The following is a 24,164-nucleotide window of genomic DNA, read 5'->3' on the forward strand; positions in this document are numbered from 1 at the left end:
GCTAGACAGTGCAGCAGAAGTATCAATAGATCGTAAGAACCTGATGGAATTTCTGGTGACAGCGGCAATGAACGAGCATATCACGGTGGAGACACCTGATACTAGGGTAAGTGTCCAACAACCGTTATATGAAATAACACTCCAAATGGAGGGGGACAAACCCAGGAAAGTTAAAGGTCTCTTCCGGGAGAACCTATCCTTTGGATAGGACATCCTCTTAGCAAAAAAAGATTGGCCGTCTGAGTTTGTTATGGACTGCCCAAAGGGAGAAACGGTAATTTTACCAGCTTTCTCTGAGCTCGTTCCAGAATCACTAAAATATTCATACACGCAGGAGTGGGCGGTAGCACTTGCTCCTGCATTATACTGCAATCATGTAGGGTGGGATGCGGAGTCACCTCACCATGTAATCCTAGTAAAAACTACTCCATCTCCACAGAGACAATACCCAAGCTAGCAGGACTAACAGACTAACATACCCTTTGGGGGTGTCTGGAATCAGTCTGGACACCAATCCCTTAGTTTATGTTGTCTAAACGCGCAGATCCTATATAGATTTGTAGGAACTACACGACACAGGTAGTGGCGGAAGCTGGTTTTTTGGAACATCCTTTTCTATAGCTGGTACACTTCGGTCTTTTGGGGATGCCAACACTTACTCTTAAATTCATTAATTATTATTATTTTTAAGGAGTTTGCCTTGGCTGAGTCATTATCTCATATGCAATTTAACATTGCTGCTGTATGGAAACTTGTTAATGAGGTTAAAGACAATTTGAGACATAATTTACAGTGTGGAGTGAATGAGCATAGGTTCAATAAAGAAGTTGGCTCTCGGGTGGTTTACTGACCTCCCTCTTCCTCAACTTACGGATGAGCAACAAGCAGAACTAGAGGCAGCACTCATGCTGGGCAACTACAGGAAGCACTGTGTGATATGGCTAGGGGCAAGTTGCCGGGCTCAGATGGGCTCCTGGTGGAGTTCTACCACAACTGTGCAGATGTTCTGCTCTTGCGCTTAATGGAAACGCTGCAAGCAGCAAAAAAGTCCAGACACTTACCGCAGTCTATGAGAGAGGCATAGATAATAATGCTCCCCAAGCCTGGTAGAGACACAGAGGATCCGGCAGCGTATAGGCCCCTGTCTATGCTAGGAGAAGATTCTAAACTGCTGGCCAAGGTTCTAGCTAATAGACTGCGAAGAGTAGTAACGTCCTTGATACATGAGGATGAATATGGGTTCATGCCCAGCAGGGGAACTCACATGAATTTGAGAAGGTTGTCCCATGTGTTACACTCGGTAGCGGAGAGTGACCATAGAGATGGTCGAAGAAGAGTAAAGTTAGAGCTACTCAAGCAGGATATGAATGCAGGGGGCCTGGGGTTGCCTGATCTTCAGCTATACTACTTAGCGGATCTTCTACAATACGCAGTGCAATGGTGTATGGAGGGACGTACGGTAGACAAGGAATTATTGGGTGACTGGAACCAGGGAACACAATTACAGAGATGTCTCATGATGGGGTCAAGGACCCCAAAACATACCCCTCATAAAGTACAACAGGTTACGGAAGCCTGGGAACAGGCTGTCAGGCGGTTTCTCCACAAGGCGCCATATGTTACAGTGCTTCCACTTCGGTGGTTGAAGGGGTTTCAAAATATCCAGGATACGATGGATATCTCCAAGTGGTACGAGGGAGGATGCGAAAGGGCTGGGGATCTATATCAGAATGGGTCCTTCCTCACTGTAGGTTTCAAAATAATCATAGGGCTAGGCCCCTTATGTTACGCTATTTAGATTAGCCTTATATAGCTAAATATAATAATGGTAAGCATCTATAGTTACAACCCACTGAGCTATAATAATAAAGATGATGTTTTACAGTATAGGTTAGTCTTGGACGGGTGGCATCCATTTTGTATACTTGCCGCCATTTTAGATTTTGGTTACATATAAGCACGCGGTGAGCTTCAAACTGAACGAGGTAGGCCCAGATAACTGCGCCATGACACTTGTTTTTCACCTAATAAGTATACGCCCAGTTTCGTTTCTGTATTGAGCAAGGGGCACTGCCTCACTAATGAATTTGCCCTTTCTGTGTCGATAAGCAATGTGCTGTTCACAGCACCTCTCCTACGTGGGAGGAGTAGGGATGCAGCTGGCTGACCTTGGCCAGAAGATACTGTGTCCCGTCTCGGGCTGGTGATGTACGCCCCTCTGCCTCCCTAGAATACGCATCCCAAACCTGTAACTTTCCCTTGTAGGCGTGTTCTAGAGGTTCATGACGCGTTTCATGTATTATACTATGCTGCGCATGATTGTTGATTCAGTCCAGTAGCAAGCATCGGATGCAGCTTGTTGTATTTGGGCTCCTCTGCAGAGTATTGCTAATAAACGGCTTGTTTGTATTCTCTACTGGCTGATCGACTCTTCAATAATATAGGTAAGGCCGAGAGGTGGTTTAGTAACCCGGGTGACCCTATTTGGGTCACTTCCTTCATCACTTTCGAAGAGGCACAAAACTGGTTCCAGGTACCGGCAACCCAGTTCCTACAGTATGCAAAGGTCTCCCGAACCGTCAGAGAGAGATGGTCAACATTTCCAGACGAGCCGCAGGAGTTGCACGTACTATGGACACGCCTAGAGCCGGGCTCCAGTCGTGGCCTGATCTCACGCATATATTGTCCCTCCGTGCAGCAACAGCAATGAGAATAGAGGTGTCCATAAAACAGTGCCTATTAGGTGTCCTCCCAACCCCAAAAAAGGGAACACGGATAAGACAAAAGTTCTTATTGCTGGGTCTGGTCCTGGCAAAAAGAAGAAATGCGATACACTGGACTAAGTCCACACCACCCAAATTGTATAAATAGAAGGCTGACATATGTAAATGTGTGGGTGGCTAAGGAGTGCCGCCTTAGGGTGATGAGAATGGATGAAAACGTGGAAAGTGATATGATTGAATGGGGACAAATGTTAACGACAGTGACGGTTGCAGAACTCCAATAAAATGACGACAACACAATCATCAGTGCCTGACACACAGGTAATCCATGCGGAAGAGAGTGACAGCCCCCACAAACATAACTCTAAATCAGGTACATCATCCAACCTGAATGCCTAAATAATGCCTAAACAGACTTGCTGCCTGGAGGGAGGAGGGGTGGAATCATCCTGCAGTTCAAAAAATTGAAAAGGCTTTGCAAATATGCTGTAAATAGATAGGTCGTTAATAATAAGGCAGGTTGTTGTATAATATGATAATGTACGGAAATGTACGATATACTTGGAGATGTGTTATGAAGCAGTGCTATCAATAAAAACTGTTGAAGAAAAAAAAAAAAGAAGTTCTCTCTCTCATATAAATTTTATAAAATGTATTATTTGTTTTCATTGTGAAAACCAAAAAAGCGTATGAAAGTGATAGAATAAGCTTTGAATTGAATGCGACGATTGATTGTCCGATAGTGCAACCTACATAGATGTTTGGAAACCTCTTTATTGATTTAGTAATGATACATGCGTTCCCTTTCTTGGCTGAAATATGGTCAGACCAAGATAGCTTACTATCAATGGTTACCTTCAAACAGTCTTATTTGTTTTCCACAGCAACTATTGGGTAGTTTTGCCAAACAACATCACTTTTGTTTTCGCCAGGTTTATTTTGAGGCCATTTTTGCAGTTATATTCATGTAGCTTTATGAGTTGAGTTTGCAAACCCAATCGAGTTAACATTAAGATGATTATGGCATCCGCATAGGCCAAATAAGAGATGTGTTGCATATTAGTTTTGGCGGTAAGCCTGCAACACATTCTAGATACAATGATAAGTTTGATATACATACGGAGAAAAGAAGAGGAGCCAGGATGTATCCCTGCTTTATGTCATTCTATATCATCATCTCTGGAGAAAGAGACGTATTAGTCAGTTTAGTTTTCAATGAACCTTCATCATGTAATGCTATCAAAAAATGTGATAATGTATGGTCAATTCCCCATTTTGATGGGGGAATCACAGGGTTTGGAGGAAGAAGACCTCAGGTACTGCTGGTGTGTAGTCATATCTTCCAGAGGACACCGGACATCCTGGACACACTTTCCAGGTGCTCAACAGAAAAGTAACTTTTGCACACAGGACAGTACATACCATGGGAGTGAGTTTGCATGTTTATAGTAACGAGTAAGAAGTCCCTTTGGAACAAGGATGCCCAACGTAGGTGCAGAAGAGACAGATTTATGACAAATTTTCTGAAAACCATATGTGATACATGTACATGCAGTGATCCTAAATGTCACTCATGCACATACTCAGAAATTATTCAGAGATTCTTGCATTGATATGGCCCTCTTAGATTATTTGTTAGGCAACTCTGCTTATGAGAGTGTTGAGAAAAATTGCTAAATGGTAGAGGCCAGACATTTCTCCGCTGGCAAGTTTGATGCTTTGATTTGGAGGGCTAACCTCATCACTTGCTCCTTTAACACGGGTTTTAAATAAGTGAATGATGGCAGTGGAAGGGTAAAGGTGAATGGGTATAGTGAGGACTCTGGATTGCTGATCACTGAATAGTTAGGGTCAGTAGAATAGGCAATTGCTGAGTCTTGCACTGGCCTTAGTTTAAATGGCCTTATTTGTTAAGCAGAGCCAGATTAAGAACTAACTTTTACATTTCATGATTCTATCATTTAAATTTTAAAAAAAATGAAATGGGTGGCTTGTAAAGTAATCAGAAAAGAAAGCAATCTGCCCGGAAAGTCCCACGTCGGTCATGATAATTAGCTAATAGCGTTTCCATGCATGTACAAACTGTTAAGGAACAGACTGAACAGGTAACAATAGATATTACACTTTACCATAGCTTTGATTCCTTCTGGGAAAAGGAAGCGATTGTAAAGGGTGTCCACGGTGTCATTTGGTTCCACTGGACACGATCGCTGAAGGAGGATAGGTCCTGTGTCCAGACCATCATCAGCCCAGAAGACTGAAAACCCGGCCTGTTTATCCCCATGGATCAAGGTCCTGCAAACAATAGACACATCAAAGATACCAGGGATATGATTATTTTAATCCTTTTCTTTCAGTGGAAATTTCTTAGAATGGTTCAGTGGACATTTTAATGATATGTTTAGATGTTTCACTGTGATGCATGACAAAACTTGATGTACAGTGTAATTCGCAGCATATGCTAGCATGTTGCCAAACAACATTTTGATAAACATTAATGAACATTTACGAATGCACATGCACAGGATGGTAATCGTGGACAGAGAACATAAAAAAACACACACTTTTACAAAATTACTGTGCCCGCTGGACTCATATGCATTTTGCTTGACAAAAAGAGTGCCTCCGAGGCCATGGTTTCTAGCTTGCCAACCCATTACCCACAAAAACACTTAACATTCCAGAACGTGATTTATTTCAACTCTAGCTCGACATACAATCACTACAAAGACCCGAAAGCAGATTTCATTTTTTCCATGTATTTTTCCTTCTTTTCTTCATTTCTAGGGCTAGGTCAGGGAAGGGATAATCATCACATCTCTGGGACGGTTGTTGACAGAACCACAGAAGCCTTTACCACGCATGCCTTTACAACGAAAATGTAACTATTGTGCCGGAAAGTATTATATATATATATACACATGCTGCAATTTCTTCAGCAGCGGTCATGGCAGCAGCCACAAGAAAGAAGTCAGGAGCCAATTTTACGGTGCCAGCAAAGTGTTCCACATTTATTATTGAGCTGTGTGCAAAATACAGAATGCACGCACACGTGCATGAAAAATTACGCTAGTAACGGCCAACGCGTTTCGACTACACACCTTCTACTGGGCCTCAATAACAATCATAGTGGCAATTTTTTATTTGTGCATTACAACAACTGTCCATCATCACTTTCTACTACCCTACTCCCAACTACAGCGCCAACTCTACCACTAGACTGGACTCATGCAGTATCCATTTTCTCATTTCTTGTAATCCGATTTCAGTTATGTAGTCCCCTTTTTGATGCATTTTTTCAACTAATGTATGCATTCATACAGCTATTGCAATAATTTTTTCTCATGTTGTAATATTGCGTTTACATTCATTGAGAGGAGGACAAAACATCGATACATAATTACGCAAAGTGCACCCCACATTTCCTTTCCTTGGGCTTTCCAACTTCCTCCCTTTGAACCCGACACTTTTGTCATATGAAAAATTTGCTAATCAACGTGCTCTTGCATTAATTATCTTTATATCCCGGTGTGTGGGGACTTCAGTATCCAGTCACAGTTTACAATTGCAATTACCATCAAATGCGGCATTTCCCAATTTCACGGGTATGATTCTGCTAGCCACTCACACCATGATAGATTGCACTCTATATCCCCGCATGTAATAGGTCATGGTTGAAATTTCTTCTTCACAGTAAAGTATACATGTGCCAGTAAGGTGCCCAGTGCAAGTGCTTAACAACACAATAATTTGCACTCCATATACATGCACGATACCGGTCATGGTTAAAAATTCAGCTGCACAATAAAGTGTACATGTTCCAATAATACATCGATCTCTCTATATGCGTGTGCATACATATTATATATATTTTTTTTCTCCACACACCTGCTGTCATCCAACCACATCCGCCACTCTGGGTTGGTGCGAGACAGTGGGAGCAGGGCCTACTATATAAGCAGCAAAAGATCCTGTGTTTGAATGCAACACCGAAGAAAGCTCGCAATCCAGGATATCGTTGCTGTGAAAGTTTATTCAAAAGGCTGACGCGTTTTGACCGGAACGGTCTTTGTCAAAGCTATAATTGTGATTCATGTACATGTTCCCTTTAACCCAAACGTCACCATGGACACAGTAAAAAGGCTTATAACACATCGGACAAGATATTTCACAAACAGTCCTAATAATGTTAAAAACTAAAAATTTCAGGTAATACACTTCATTACAGAAACGGATTTACAAAGAAGTATAAATTCATTAAATGACACGCGGCAGGAGCTTTAAACAGTAACTACGATTACACTGCTTAGCAACCAATCAGCTTGACCGGTACTAACTGAAAACAATATTACTAAGGGAGATGGGGTATACTTGCCCGTGGTGCATCAGAGGGGCTGAGGCATCGCCGCAGGGGAGGTGCACTGTCGAAACTTACCATGGACTCCACTAGACACCAATGGGACGGCACAATTAAAGAGCTCCTCCAAAGGTCCAAAAGCAAACGTGAGGGAGATTAGGCAAAGACAACCAAACTCCCTCAGAACAGCATGACTGCAACGAGAATCCCCTCAGTGAAGATGAAAAGATCACCAAGTTATTTATGACTCAAATGTTTTACAGACTTGATGACAGAAATTGGCTCATTGCTGAAAGCTCTAAAACAGAGCCTACTGGAAGTCCGTAGAGAGCTGGATGATGTGGACCAAACAGCTGACTCCCTGGAGTTCACCAGCACCGACGCTGCTTGGACCTCAAAGCCTACAGAGCATGATTGATAGATTTGCAAGACCAAGTGATACAGATGCAAGAAAAACAGGAAGACTTGGAGAACAGGTCCAGGCACTATAATCTACGCATAAGAGAAGTCCCAACCCGAGAGAGAGGGGAAAGAGACTAGACAATACATCCAGGGCCTCGCGGAAACACTACTAGATGATCACAGACCGGAGCCACTCCGCACTGACTGTGCACATAGAGCAGCCCTGCCATCTCAAAACAAACACTCTGGCCCTGACATCCTCGTCTGCTTCCACCCCTATGCTGACAAGGAGGAAACTGGCCCGATCAGCTACAATGGGCACTCGATCCAAATTTTTCAAGACGTTTCTACAATCACATTGGGTAAATGCAGGGCCTTTCGCCCCATCACTGCCTTTCTTAAGGACTACAAAGTACAATATCGGTGGAGACAACCCTTCCATCTTCACTTTGAATGGAGGGGAAAGAACTAGGCAACGGAATCACTTGCAGAAGTATGCTGAGTCCTGGAACTTCCACAGCCGGGTGATAGCTAGAACAGCTCAGATGAGCTCTCGAGACCCGATAGCTGATTTGGAAGATACCCTCACACAAAGTAAGATGGATATCTCTGAGCCGAGAGGACTGCATTGTAGAACAAAAAGCAGCCCTTGAGCAGGTACAGAAGGTGAGTGGCAGCTCCCCGTCCACAAGGCAGCCTGAAACACACTCCGAGAAACCCTGGCAATGGCTCCACAGGTGACCCTGTAGCCCCCAGAGTCGTGGAGTGCCGCTGACAAGAATCAGGAGGTGTGGACGTGCTGGCGGGGGGGACCACTCTCTGCAGCTTAGAGACAGACTTGCGTCAGGGAGGAAAGCCAGAGCGGACAGAGGTCTGAAACGCCCGATACAGAGGAAGCTGATTTACACCATCTGAGGCTGGGAGGTGGACACTGTTAGAACTTTTCAGTCCACAAGTTTATTAGTTATCCAGGTTCAGTAGTTATGTTTGGCAGGAGGGGTTTGGAATGGGCCAGAGATCAGGGAGCAGGGACGACGAGTCGCATGCACACTCCGACACTAGCAGCTAGGACTAAGGAAGCACAAGAGGACAAGCAGACCATAAAACGCCATGTCGACAAACACATTACGGGTAACAATATATAATGTGAGGGTCAAGAACTGATTAAACTTCACACTGACATAGCGCTACTTAAAGAGGCCCAAAGTGAGGCAACTGAGGTCCAAACACTTCCCCCTACAGTACTTTTCTTCAGGAGTGAGGAAGATGGAAGGGGTGAGGATACTGGTATAGTCACAATGTCCATTCAGGGTAGAGATAGTTTGCCAAGACAAGATGGGGCACTAGATTGCCCTGACGGGCACACTCCCGGGGAGACCCCTAATTGTAGTCTATTGCCCAAAAAAGGCCAAGAATGTTCTCACTGATACATTACAAATCCCGACTGCATGGTCCCCAGCTCCAATCATCCTGGGGGGCGAACTCAATCTAGTTTGGGACAATACAATAGACCCAGAGGGCACAGGCTACAGTGGAACGGTGCAGCTCTTACACTCGGATAGAACCGCGGTGGAGGATGTGGGCCTTACAGACGCCTGGAGGGACAGACCCCACTTCTCTGGCACTCATTAATAGCATGCACGATTGGACTATATCCTGATGGAAAAGCAACTACTACCCAACTTGATGGAGGTGAAGCAGGACATGCTGACGTTGTATGCCCACTTGTCAAATCAAAGTCTTATTTACTTGTGCATAATACATCCACATGGAAATTCAAGTTATTTGTGTACATAAAACAGCGGGATCAAATGACAAAGACCTTTATGAGAGGTGAAGTAGTACTTCTGTAGAACTACTTCCCATACTCATAAATACCTTTTTTGACGTGACTTCAAAACATCTGAAATGGGAATTTACAGGGAATATTGATTTACAGCTAGTGCAAATAGAAAGGGCTGTCTTAGCACTTTTACTAATTGGGATTTGAAAATCTAGGGGCCAATTCACAGAGGTATTTATGATTAAATACTTCAAATTCTCATAAACGTCTTTGTGACTTTGCCTTACAGTTTCAGACACTGAATCATGCCTTATTTATGCACGCACAGTGACGTTTCTTATTGGCTTGTCACAGGAAACTCTTGTAATTTAATACATTGATCTATTTAGAGAGTTTGGAGTCTTTATCCGGATTCTTATTGAATACAATTCTATCATTTGAAAGATGTTTAACATAGTATTCCATTGATAACGCATAGAGCAAAACTACCGTAATGCTAAGCACAGAAAAGTAATATGAGCTACCGTCCCCTAACAAGGGGCATCTCAAGCTCTCTGCCCTTCAGGGCCCTCATAACGTCGGGGCCAAAAAGCTAAAGCGGTCAGGGGCATTTTTTGCAGGAATTATTGTCAAGACAAATAAAAATCTCAGCTTAGAACTCATAGTACAAACCCAAAAGCTAATTAAGGCAACATGATAATGGTTGTTAATTAAATTACACAGGAAGTACCAGGAGCAAGAGAAATTACAGGAACCAGACCACAGACTACAGAAGAGGATTATAAAAGCATTTAGGATTGAATACGTTTTTTATTGTTTTTCTCGGTAGCATTACAAAAGAAGGGCTCACAATTGCCCCTAACATACACCAACCCGCCCACCCTATAAATCTCCCCACCCATAACGTCCTCCACCACCAGTCGCCCACAGTCCATCAATCCCTTAATATTTCCAAAGGCCATAGCATAGCACGTATAGTCTGGCCATCGTCTCAGCCGATATGGATCGTCATATTGGCTCTCAAATTGATCCATGATAATCATGAATTTTCAAGTGTTCTAGGAGTCGTAAGGTCCGCATCTCTGTGCATTTAAGTTCTTTAAAATCAGTTTGGTCCGGTGCCCAATGTTTGGAGTACTCTTTCATCTCTCCTCTCGTCCCTTCAGACAACAACATTTTCACCCCCCGCAGCCACCACAATTGTTCGATCCATTTTATCTTGGAAGGCACCACCCCTTACCCACATTGTGCTAAAATAGTTTGCTTTGCAGCCAATAACAGTAGGGTTATAATCCGTCCTTTCCTGTCTCTCCGAGGGTAATTGTCATCACCTGGGTGGATGGGTTGCATAACCTCTGGGCAGCAGGTGAGGTCCGACCCTACTATCTGTAGTATCGCCAGTAAAACCCCATCCCATAACTACTGGATCTTTAGGCAAAACCATGAATGTGCGTTAGGGACCCGTCCTCTCCACATCCCCTCCAACAGTCCACACCGCACTCGCTGTTCATTTGAGCCAAGCACTGTGGTGTATAATGAGATCTAAATAGGAGTTTGAGCATTGTTTCCCTCCTGGCTGTGTGCATGGCCCCCGTGTTCACCCTCTGAAATATCTCCTGCCATTGGTCCATGTCAAGGGTGATATGTAGTTCTCCCTCTAATGCTTTCTGGAAGGGGAGTTTGCCTGTGTCTAGATGTGTATTCGGGATTCAGTAGACCATAGAGATCGAATGGACGTCATTGGGGGCTGTGAACCTCCACCCTGACGATCGCAAGGCTAGTTTCCCATTAAAGATAAAGAAAGAAAAACTCCAGTCTGACATTAAGGACCATTTTAAACAAACAGAAGGCTGGTTTCATCCAGGCACTCTTCCTGCCACTCAACAATCGTGTTCCACCTCCCAGGTGTATATGATATCCTCATAGACAGCTAGGACAGCCTGCTGTCTTGCCTTCCAGATAATACCCTGGCCTCTGTGAAAGCTATACTGCTGTCCACATGATTATCAATTATAGAACACTCCACCACATAGTCCCTCCCTTCATCAAAAAACATTATTAGCTCTTCCTTCTTGCCAGAATCATAACGGGATGTACATTATCTGTTTTCTAGGTAGGCTGTACTTTATTTATCTTTCATGAGAAACTAGTCTCTCGATCATCAGGATGGAAGTTCTGATGGTGGGAGGAAGTTAAATCGAGGGCATGTATGATCCTCTATCTTATATAGCATGTAGAGGAGAGGGGCCTTGTTCCTTCATTTGTAATTAAGCAGGTTCAAGTCTGTGACAGAGCTCAAATCTCCATGATTCTTTGGGTGGTTTAGACTTTGTTTCTTGGCATTAGGTAAAAACAGAGGGCAGGTTTTATGTTATAAGACAGGTCTCATCATGAGGAAAGTTGATGCCTAGCTCACCAAGTGATTTGACTTCAGTGGCAAACACCATGACTGCGCACAACTCTCTCACTCCGTGGCCAGCTGAGAAGATGGGCGCTTCACTAACATCAGAAGCTCAAAATATCAAGAATGTCTAGTGCTGAATAGTCGGCAGTCATTTCATGTCTGAAATCAGGCTGAAGGTTTAAGCTAATGCCAAGGAGAACGACAGATCACAAATCCGAGGCACGGATTGCAGAACCAGTGAGAAAACCCCACCTCATGAGTTCATGCCAAACTGATTTATGGGTAACTTGGTAACCTACACTAAACATGTTCTGTTGATGATGTCCTTCTGCTGCTCCCCTTTGCTGCAGTCTCACGGTACGCTTAGGGAGCAGCAGACCACAATTTCATTTGGTCTTCCCCCCTCCAACATCAGCTTAATGGCCCATTGCATTCTATTAGGCCAGGATCCAAAGACTGGGAATAAGATGACATGGAGAAAATGAAATTACTTACTTCTAAAGGTTGAACACCGGTATTGGAACCTTTCAATTATTCAAATTATTTTTGGCATCAAGTAATGGCAAGGGAATTCTCAATGAAAAATGAATTCATATGTATTAAATCAATTTGCAAATACACACTTGTTCGGTTTCTAACGCAAATATTTAGCAGACTGCTTCAGCCCTGCTGATACAGTAGCTGTGCACATCGACTCCATTCTAATCAGAAATCTGAACATTTGTAGTAGATATCAATATATAATAGATTTAAGATTAATATGGGAATTAAAAAAAAGCATCCCAATTTCGGAGAACTGCATTTAGAGGGAAGTAAATAGATTTTCTGCATATTACCAGCATTATATTTCTACAATCCATTTAATAGATTATGGGCCAGATGTATCTAAGGGTTTTATCCATTCTGTGTCTATGGGAAAATGTGTTGATACTTATGGCCCTATGAAGCATCAAATACTAAGAAAGCACGTAGGGGTTTCCTACACCTAAACTGGTTCTTCAGCATTACTTATCTCCCTTGAGAGTCTGCTTTTGCAGCACAGTCAATAAAGTAGTGATGCAACACTTTCAAGAAATTCTGTGAATTAAGCATGCTATTGTTGTGCCTTTTCCTCTCGTCAAATGAGTTATTACTTCACACGGAAGCCTAAGATTAGCCTCACCAAAGCAACAATCAATCAATCTTGTGACATTAGCCTTAGGTGTTGCTTGATGGTTCTTCAATGACTCTGCCAAGCTCTAGGCAACAAATAGGTATGAAGTATTGCACATTTCCTGTGTTCTGTCAAGTAATATCTGATGAGCCTTTTGTTGTACAGATTGTGAGGGAATCTCTTAGCTGCATTTGATTTATTTATTTTCTACGAAGCATTTTATTCAATTTTAACAAAATACATGGGAGGTTACATGACAGCAGGTAAAATCTCTTGAAACAACTTACAAATGGGAGTGTTTGGACTCAAACACAGTGTGAGCAAAACTTACCTAACCCCCTGCTAACCCACGCACTACACCCACGACCAGAGAAATGTTGCGAGGAGTGAGAAGGACCAGCAGCTTAAGCTGGCAGTGGTGTCACCATCTGAGTGATGGTAAGTAATATGTCTATAGTTTTTACATATTGAGGGTGTCAAGGCTAACAGCCTTTTTTATGTATAATTGGCAGACGGGATACTCGTGATGGATATTCCGCCTTCTATATTACAAGTTCCTTAGGCTACAACGCACTTGTAATGCGGTGGACGGGATATCGGTCATGTATAAGGTTGAGTATCCCATCTGCTAAACATTAAAAACGGCGCCAAGTTTGTCCTGGAGCAGTAGGTCAATAGCTGTTCACATTTCCTACCTTCTCACTCTGCCAGTTTTCCAGGGCAAGTACCTTCCAGAGTCTGTAAGGCCACAGAGTAAGAGTTGGAGGCAAAGTCTTCTTCCAGGCAATACCGATCAACATTTTTGCCACCTTTATTAAAAGGTACGATAGAAAACTTTAAAAACGTATACATTTGGTGAGCCCTCTTGACCATGAGATTCAACAACACCATCCCAAGGTTGGAAAAAATTGGGAAACCCTTACCCATATTTATGGCACTCAGGATTTCCCAACAGAAGCATTACAGGACACTAAAGGACCACCATGTATGTACAAAGTTTCTATCCCTTATCCACACACACACCTCTAACATGCATCAACAGAGTTGAGGAAACAAGAATGACTTTGCTTGAAATGACAATACAACTAAGATCTACTTATTTTTGTTCTTTTTTATATAGCGCAAATCCTACCCTGAAGTACTGGAGCGCCTTACACAAGTGCTAGTTACATTACACAAGGAGACAGCATTTTGTAGGCACGTGGAGTGATTTGCTTAGAATCACAGGATGTTGAGCTGAATCAGAGACTCCAACCGGGTTCCCCGATTCCCAAGTCGGCAGCTCTGCCCGTCAGGCCATTTGGTCTCCCAAGCATATCTTCCTATATTTCTGATATGTCAACTGGGATTTCCCACTGGAGCAGTTTAACAACTTACACAAGCTTTTGTTTATCCTCTTTGTCCCTGTACATCAGCTAATGCAGCTGCCAGGATGCAGAGTCAGTGATTAAGTTATAGCTAAGTCAGGCTGCCATCCTCACTTAGACTGAAGTATTTTTTCTGCTCTTCAAAATACTTCACTGTACCTTGGTAACAAGTATCCGTGACGGCCCTACAGTTCCTGGCCCTCTTGTAGTGAAATCAGCCCTCCTGCAGAATCTGAAGTGAACAGAGCACTGAAATGCACTAGTGTTACCAGAATCATGCAAAGTCGTTTGGACACCACAGCCCCTCTTCATTTACATTCATCGGCAGCTATAGCCTGTAGGGTCTAGCGGACCTTCCTCCCCAGACAAATCCCATTAGCTTAGCCTGAAGATCCTTGATCAACTAAGGAGGCATGGCTAATGGGACAGTTTAAAATGAGTGAAGCAGTTGAAGGACATTGATCCTACCTAACCAAAATGTACTTCCAGCTGCTTATGTCCTTCATTATGTCATGTCTCAGCCTAGGCCAGCAGACCTCTAAAAGTGTCACAATCAAAGTATATACTCAATCACCCACTGTGCCCATTGAAAAGGGATAAGCCCTGATCACAACTGGTCACACATACATTGTCCCTCAAAGTCACCTCAGTAGCATCAATTACTCATTCCTATCAATGTGAACGGGAATCCCAAATCTGCTATAAATATCTACATTTACAGTGCCTTTTTACAGTGTTCACTTCCAATGCTTTGTTACCATCATGCTCACCCTCCGATACACCGGTCTCATGAATATCCAAGCACAATATCACATTATTTTTTCTAGAATCTGTGTCATCACATTCCGAAACCTACACAGCATTAACTGATTTACCTGTTGTTACACTACTCGACTTAAATACTTTGGCAAAGTAACCTAATTTTTTGCATTTGCTGCATGTTCAATTCAATTCATAGCAGGACAAAACTATTCATTTCCCAAATGGGTGTTGCTTACACTTTAATAACATGTTTTACATTTAGCCTTCTTCTCCATTAATGTCATGTTTCTTTTCTTCTACTCTTTACAAATTTCTTGAATAATGTGGACTATTTGGGATATTATAATATTGACATTTATATCATGTAAGGTGTACTTTCAAGGCTACTGCCAATTTTAATTGTTGTACCGAATGTTAAGTTGGCAGTAGTCAACTAACTATCTTGTATCTGTTTGCTGTTTTTTTTCTACACAACTTGGTCTCTTACTTCAAAGAATAAGTTACTTACCTTCTGTAATGCTCTTTCTGGTGGATACTCTATCAAATTGCAGATGCCTCACCTTTAGGATATCCCCAAGTGCCAGACTGGATTCAGAAGATTTTTCGGCATAGGCCCTGCACACCAATAGGTTGTGTTAAGCAGCTATGCTCTGCCCCAGAGGGGTGACTGGAGCCATAAATGGGCATCACTCAAGCACGCTGAAGCTAGTTTCTTTCTGGACATCATTTGTGCTCTTAGATGCAGAGCCCATCAGAAATTAATTGTGCCAGTGTGCAGATCAACAATTTGGGACCTTTTAGATGGAAAAGAGTCCCCTCTACAGAACGGGGGTGGGAGGATGGTGAGCAATCTGTGGTTAGACAGAGTATCCACCAGAAAGAGCGTTACCGAAGGAAATTAACTTGTTAGTCTGATGGATTCTTCTAACTGTCGATTCCTCATTTTTAGAATAGATACCAAAGCAGTACACATTGCGTGATGAAAGGAAGAAGAGGAAGAATCCGAAGACTAAGATACGACATAGTCCTCAAGATATGTGGGAGGTCTCCGAATACAAGTCCCACACACAGGCCTTGAACCACCAACCCCTCTTCCGAAAGGGTCAACACCTGTACCACAACCAGTACTAGCCATTTTCTCATCCCTCATGAACATCGTACCCGAACATCCCTCATCCTCTTTTCTCGCACATTCTCCCCCTCTCTGATACAACGCAACATTCTTGAAATTTCACCTCTCATAATTTTTCAAGATCAAAAAGCATCTTCCCACATTAGCACTGCAAAAAGGGCCTTTGAATTTGGCGTGACCCCTTGCTATCCTCCCTGACTTTATTTTGGCCCAATCACCTAGACCAAATTTTGTTTTCGATTCTCCCTTGAATTTTACCACACATTGACCTCCATTTTTGACCCATTCTCACAACCAGCCTGGAACCAATTTAGTAGATGGCAAATGCCAACGCATTTTTTGAAAAGGAATTCTTGAGTAACACTGGGGAGTTGTGCGATACGCCCACACCATATTGGTAATCATTTTTCTTTCATCACATTGATTCGTAATGGCCAAGTGTATGGTACCGTTCACTAGTCTATTGACACTTTCCGTCTAACCATTTCCCTGGGGATTGTATAACGACGTGCGTGAATGTCTGATCCAACACTGTTTTAAAAAAAATCATCATGTCGTGTGAAGGTAACTGAGTACCATTATCAGTTATCAACACCAAGGGGAGTCCTTCTTCCCGATACACTGCAATAGTGCTTTTAGTGATAATATCTCCTTAAAGTTTTACAGTAATCCACCTACAAAATACATCAACCACAATCACTGCAAATCTCAACTTCTCAGGTAATTCCTCAATGGGACCAATAAAGTCCAAAGAGATGGTATGCCAGGGCTTACCAGGATCTTCAATGTGCCCTCCTCCACTTTTGCACCCTGCTCTCATCCTTTTCTCACTCTCTTTACAAATACTGCAACACTCACCCCACCTTTTGACTTGATCGTCAGGACCTGGTAACCAAGACTCACCCTTAAATCTCTTTCTAGTCAAACCTTGTCCCAAGTGACCCTCATGTACTAAGTCAAACAGCTTGCTCCTAAAAACCTGCAAAGTGGGGACAAAACCATTCCCCCTCATAATGATGTTCTGACCACACGCCGTCAACTCATCCAAGACTTTAAACTACAGCCTTACCAACTGTGACTGGGTACTCTCTTGCTGCACCACACAGAGTCAAATTACAAACTTCTTTGAGAACTTCATTGAATTCCATTTCGTCCTCCCAATGACCCATGGTGAAAGCACCCAAGCAACTGTGAACTGCATCTTGCACAGATGCGACTGCACCTTCTGACTGAAAGTTATTCACTGCCAAACGATCCACAGTTTCCTATACCAGGAGTAATCTAGATAGAGAATCTGTCTGCACATTCCTCCATCCTTTCACAAATTCCACTGTGTAAGTATCTTTCTGGAGATGAGCTGCTAACTTGGCCAACCTAGCTGATCCTTTATCTGTTTCACCAGATGACATGATCTTAATCAGCAGTTTGTGATTGATATGCATGATGTAAGACAAACCCCACAAATACACACAAAAATACTCAGCACCCCAAGTGCCAGCTAACGCCTCTCGTTTAATAATCGAGTAGTTCCTTTCAGCCTGAGTGAGGGTGCGTGAGGCAAATGCAACAGTCCTTTCTTTCTTGCCATGCACTACCCCCAATCCTGTAGCACTGCCATCCACAGGGAGTATAGTTTTCAATTTGTTGTTAAACAAAGCCAAGATCCCTGCATTACAAATTTCAGTTTTGATATTGTCAAAAAACAACTGTTGTTCCTTTCCCCACACAAACCTCTCCCCTTTACGCAGCAATATTCTCAAATTCTCTGCCTTATCCGCAAAACTATCCACAAATTTAGCATAGAACTCTACAGGTCCTAAATGTAATCGTAGTTGATCCTTCTCGGTAGGTCTGGGTGCCATTGTTATCGCATCCAACAGGGATCGCTTGGGTGTGACCCCGTCATTTGGATATGGTGTACCCTAGGTACTCTATTAGTTCAGTCACAAATTTGCATTTTTTCCCCTATTCAGGGTTAACCCAAACTTGCCCAACTTCTTCAACAAAATCCTAAAAATTATGTTATGTTTCTCTTCCGTTTCTCCCATAACCAAAATGTCGACTTGAAAATAGAGTACATTTCCACACCCTCAAAAAATCTAAAGTCATCATACATTGAACGAAACTCGCAGCTGACTAAGTCGAACAGCATGCGGGTGAATTGGAACATACCATCAGTTGTAATAAAAGCTGTCAATGTTTTAGAATCATCGTGTAAACTGATCTGATGGTATGCACTCCTCAAATCCAATTTCAATCCAAATGCACATACATCGTAACATAGGGCAGTCCTCCTGGTGCAGCACGGCAGTACCGTAAAGTACATAGCAGCTAACAGGCAGCAGGGTAGGCCTCAGAGTACTTCCGCAGGTCCAGAAGCGAACTGAAGAGTGGGTCTGGGATTCAAACGTTTTGTAACTGGTGCCAGCTTTGAAGTAGAAGAAACTTCTGGAGTTTTACACCCACAGAAGTGCCTGGAATTTCTTGCATACCTGCCTGGTCCCAGGCTGTCTGCAGTCACAAAAGGCTTGGGTGAAGTTCTTTGTGTGTGAGCTGGAGCAGTGACCTTGAAGTATAAGTAGGGCTGTGCCCAGCTCCGCTCCACCCCATCCTCCTTGGATGACCCATCCTCCCAACTCCCGGTCCTTCTAATGTGTGGCTGTCTGGGAGAAATACACAAAGGCCAACTGCCACCTACATCTAGCCATGTGACCCAGACAACAGGCTGCAGGCACCAAAAAAGACAAGAAAATGCCAATATTCTAAAAGTAGCATTTTCAGAATTGTGAATTAAAATCCAATTTTAACCTTTAAGATGGATTTTAAATTACAACTCCTTAGACACTAAACATGACATTCCCAGCTGCTCCCGAACGTATGTTATCACTTAATAAATGTAATAAGGTAACCCAATGTATTCTATGGGAGAGGTAGGCCTCACAGCTGGGAAAAACAAATTAGCGAGTTTTCAATACTAGAACACGTAAAACTTAAAGGTACAAGTCCAATATTTTAAATACAATGCACCTCGCCTTACGAGCAGTTTCTAGCCCACCATAGAGGTGACTTATATTTAATTAAAAGAGAGTCTTAGGCTTGGCAACAGGTTTATTTTGCCAAGTCGAACTGGCTACTTCAGTGGGTGGCATAAGAAGTGCTGCTGGACCACTAGTAGCATTTAATTTACAAGCCCTGAGTACCTAGTATACCACCTTGTTAGAGTCTTACAAGTAAATTAAATATGCCAATCAGGTGTAAACAATGTTACCATGTTTTAGGGAGTGAGCACAAGCACTTTAGCACTGGTTAGCAGTGGTAAAGTGAACAGAGTCCTAAGGTAAACCAAACCAATTTCAGCAAAACAGGAGGGGAGAAGGCAAAACGTTTGGGGGAAACCACCCAAAGGCTGACTGATTCAACTACCTCCATCTTCAGGTTATATTTGCTTAGGTAACTTAGATTTTCAGGCATACAAAATATATATTTTCCAATTGAAGCTGAATCGACAGAGTAGCATCATGTTCCACTAAAATGAAACCTAAAGAAGTTATATACCATTCAGACATTGGTTGAGATGAGCTGTTGCAACAAAGTGATATGACAGGTCATGCTTTTCATCTGTGTTTCTTTTCCTCTGTTTCTCTAAATCCTTATACACTTCTCTCACTGTTATGCTTCAACTTGTTTCACTCTTTCGACCAGTTTTTAGCGTGGTTTTGCCACTTTAGCTTTTTTAACAGTCAAAGAGACAGCACCATCATCAGTAGAATTGGGTCTTTCAACAACATAAAAGTGGATAATACCGTATGCTCTGATGTTCATGGTTTCATTATCAGTCATCGATATCGGCTATGTTTGAATCAGAGAAAAGGGGCCTTTGATATCAAAAGAAACATCGCCATCAGCCACGTAAGCAGCGTCTAACCCAATGTTGCCTGGATTGATGTCCTTGACCTTGAATCAGAAGGAATCACAATTTCAGTTCAATTTGGGGGCTATCGCTGAATGTCTTCTACAACGTAGCTTAGGATGTTAAGGCGCATATAACAGAAATGGCAAAGAATATATGAAATCTTTACTTTTGATGGCACACTCATGGTTCTTTTGTTCCCTATTCTATGGGAACAGCCGCGCTAGGTATTGCAGTCAAGCATATAGTAATCTGAAAATCAACAACAGATAGTCTCCTTATCTGGAATCCTCTTTAAAGTTCTTCTGACTACACATTTTTTTTAGTTTTAAAAACTCAACAGTTAAAAATGAATACCCTAGTAACGAGTTTCACTGAAAAACTTTCACCAAACCAACTCAGACAGAGCCCACAGAAAAATATATATTTGTAAAGCATGTCAACTAGAGCATGTTAAGAGCCTCATCGCAGGGAATGTTGATAAAGAATCTGTCCAAAATGGTGCATGTGAGTAGAGTTACTGGGTCAGCAGACCTGAGACAGTAGACAATTGTCTTTAAAAGAGGCTCAACGGTTCCCCTGCATATATACATGTGAATCTAGAAAAACATTGAACTCTAGACAACTAAAAATTCTAGTTTACTGCAGTGACAGAAACAATAAATAAATAAATAGCTTGAATGGTTAAGGAAAATATATTAAATGACCTTCTTTGTTAATGCTCCAGTGCAGTCTGCACATCGTCTGTACGTTTCTCGGTAAAATAAAAATGTATGAGCAGCATCTAAGGTTTTTATAATAAAAAAGTTAATTCCAAATTAGGCAAAATTCACACTAGAACAACCGTATGTACAGCTGTACTTCTTTCCACTCAGAATAAGGAGTTAACCTACACGAAGAGGGTAGCACAGGGTGCGTTTAGCAGTGGGGAACCCAAAGAGAAAACCATGGTCCAGCTTTACGAATGAAAATAGATCTGTGATTAAAAATGTGTTCTGAAAGCTACTGTATGCCCATACACCCATGACGAATGCGTACAGCACCTAAAATGAGGCAGTGAAAGCCCAGTAGGGAGGTGATGAGGGTCCACAACTAATCCCATATTCTACAACCAACTGTAATTTGCCCCCTATGCTAATCCGGACTGAGATACCCCCCTCCACTCTTCTGTACCTCTCCCTGGGGGCCCTTCCCTCCCCGTCTCTCAACTGCATAGTAAGTCTGCGAGGTGAAGTCTGATCCACTCGCGGAGTTTGTGTATTTTTCCACACTCTGCGTTGCGCGGAGCTCGCAGAGTTTTTCCCTTGCTCGCGTTCATCAACGTCAAGTTGGCTAGCGTGTGCGAGGAAAAATATACCTCCCGGCGAGATTTCTCAACATAAGCGGTCAGATTTCTCATTGCGAGTGGTCGCTATGCTAGCGACCGCTCGTGTTGAGAAACTGTTCGCGTTGAGAAAGCTGCCGCTCGAGTAAAAATCTACTCGAGCGGCAGAAGGGAAGCAGCGCCCGCTTGCGTGGTGCATGGTGCCGTTCGCGATGATTGCACAGTGCGGGCAAGCACCTGGCACTGAGAATCACCGCGAACAGCATTTATCTAAAGAAACTCTGATGCTCGCGGAGCTATGCATATCGCGGCGGAGTGTTTTTTTTGCACTTCGCGTGAACTCCGCCCAGGCTTCCTGCATAGCTGGGGCAAGAGATAGTTGTGTCAGGCTCCGCTCCTATTTCGGGGTCACTGTTGGGGCAGAAACATTGCTCTGTCTACTCGATGGAACTGTGGGTGCCAGGTCGGCCACCGTAGGTAGGAAGACATCTTCCAAAGGGCTCTAAGGTCTGGAGGAAGCAACCGTGTCGGTTCTTGTACCTGTCCATGAGAGGAGGCTCAGTCATTTTCAAATTACGTCACTTGACATTCGTTTAGTGTGGAGCAATTTAAATTCTATATAATTGTGACGTCATACTAGTGGAGAATTGCAAAGAAAGTCACTCTTCCCACTAAAATGAAAGGAACGACCCAAAGAGGCCTGTGGTTTTCATTAACAGGATAAACTCTGCCGCATAGTGACACGGCGGAGTGTTCTGCTCATGATCTGTATATACTGCATAGAGCGAAGGCTTCCATTCAACTGTACTCCTGCTAGCCTCCATTCTCTTGCCGTTGACCTCTCCATTGGCATGCACAGTGCTAGGAAGTAGCTGCATGGTGACGTGCAGCACTCAGAAAACACTTCTAAATAAATAGAAATATTTCTAGCTGAGACTCCCACGTAAAGGGCATAAGAGCATTTGGAGAAGTTTCCTATGTATTGCTATAGAAAAATGAATGGCAATATTTTTACTCATTAAAGAATCGAAGTGCTGCGGAAACATATGGGCACAATGAAGAGCTGCCAAGGGCTTGTCACATTACACATGGATCAACATTTTCAAAATAGTTCAAGTGAAAAACGCGCATCTGCTTCAGTAGCACGCGCACACGAGACAGAAGGCAGCAGTCGTCTGATGCAAAACTTCATAAAATCAGTCTCAGTGCAATATTTACTAGGGATCTGCTCTACAGCTACAGCGCGAGGCTGAGTTAAATATTACACGCTTTCTCCTGCTCACTTCATATAGCGCCAACACGCCTATGGTGCTTGTGCGCTATGCAGATTTAGGTTTAAACACAGCAACATTATCCATTTCAATGTCAAGATGCTTAGAGCGGTCATTTATGGAGGCTTCACCTATAACATTAACCTATTTCAAACGTATTTTGCTCCTATTTCCTTGGTTCACCCAAAAAAACTACCAACGGTTTGGTCTTTTCACAAACAAAACAAATGTAGCTAGTCATGTGATGGTGATATACAATAATGCGTGAAGTTTTCGGTTATTTTATTTTACACATTTCCAAAAGGGTTGTTTTTTTGTACAGAGCTAGAGGCGGATTCTAGAAAACAACTTCAGACTGTGCCGCTACGGGGGTTCAGAGCTAGACGATTAATATGTGTATAGTTTTGGATAAGTGTTGTGGAGTCAAACAGATATCGGTTCATGCAGATTGTTGAGATGACCTCACACCCCGTCTTTGATGAACTCTAAACAGGCATAGCAAATGTATCCATTTTCTAATTCTACCCAAAGTGTGGAATAAATCCACAGGCGTGTGGAAGTTTTCTCCCTACATAAGACCTCAATGAGATTTCACATCTTGATTTTAGGGCTGAAAATGGCAAACAAACACTTGCAAAGCCAATAGGTCTGGTGTAAGGGGGAAAGGCAGATCAGGTCACGGAGCATAAGTAAAACAGCTGTTTATTCGAGGGAAAACAAAACGTGGCTTTTCTTCTGCTCCGTTTCTCTAGCTGTACAGTGAAAACCAGAACTGAGATATTTATGGCAGTATGTAAAGTTTTTGTACTCCTTAGGTATTTATATAAAAATTAGAATCTTTCTGCCTCTTTCCTTTCATTAATACCTACTGCCACTTTTTTTTAATTGACTTGTATAATACTGATTCAAATATCTTCCTGCAACAAGTATTTCACAGCTTTTTTTGATCTTCTTTATTTTGCACTTGAGATTTTTATTTTCATGTTTGCAAACATGCTCTCTCTTTTACATGAAAAAGCTACATAACAAGGATTTAAGTGGCTTGTGGGGAAAAGGATAGTGTGACCCTGTATTATAGGAGCTAAAGTACCCCTTCCATACAGTATAAAGATATAGTAAGTCACCTTGGGGTTCCCTGGTCATGGAACTCCTTCGTGACTTGCAATATTCTTTAAATATACGGAACAGGGTAATTTATCTGATATATTAAAAACACAACTACATGCATTCCTCATTTTCTTGGTACTCTCACAGATCGGGTGGAAGCTGGAGAACATTGTTACGGTTCCACGGTTGTCGAACATGAGCCCGGCGGTGGATAGGATAGCAGAAGGGGAAGGGCCTTAGAATACCATTTATATGAGATACTACAGGTAAGAAGATGTCTTATCTCCTAACCCGGACACCTACCAAATCTATGCAAGCCTCTTTGGAAAAGTCATGCAGTAAATATTAAACCCACATCAAGAAACCAGCGCCCTCCCCCTACTTAGAATTACTAGAATATATTTTATGTATAAAGATATTTTAATGTGTTTTGTTGAAATATGAATTAGAGGTTTATTTTAGTAAATGC

At 42.5% G+C, this 24,164-nt stretch overlaps 1 protein-coding gene across 1 annotated transcript in view; it reads right to left on the reverse strand.

Annotated features, from left to right (window-relative positions):
• Window positions 1–24,164, reverse strand: part of LOC146855471 (mitochondrial 10-formyltetrahydrofolate dehydrogenase) — a 293,724-nt gene that overhangs the window by 189,115 nt on the left and 80,445 nt on the right. Inside the window, exon 4 of the mRNA XM_085653264.1 lies at window positions 4,853–5,018. Within this exon, the coding sequence (XP_085509390.1) occupies window positions 4,853–5,018 (166 nt within the window). The remainder of the gene's footprint in view (window positions 1–4,852; window positions 5,019–24,164) is intronic.

The sequence above is a fragment of the Triturus cristatus genome, chromosome 4_1, assembly GCF_964204655.1.
Source record: "Triturus cristatus chromosome 4_1, aTriCri1.1, whole genome shotgun sequence".
NCBI lineage: Eukaryota > Metazoa > Chordata > Amphibia > Caudata > Salamandridae > Triturus > Triturus cristatus.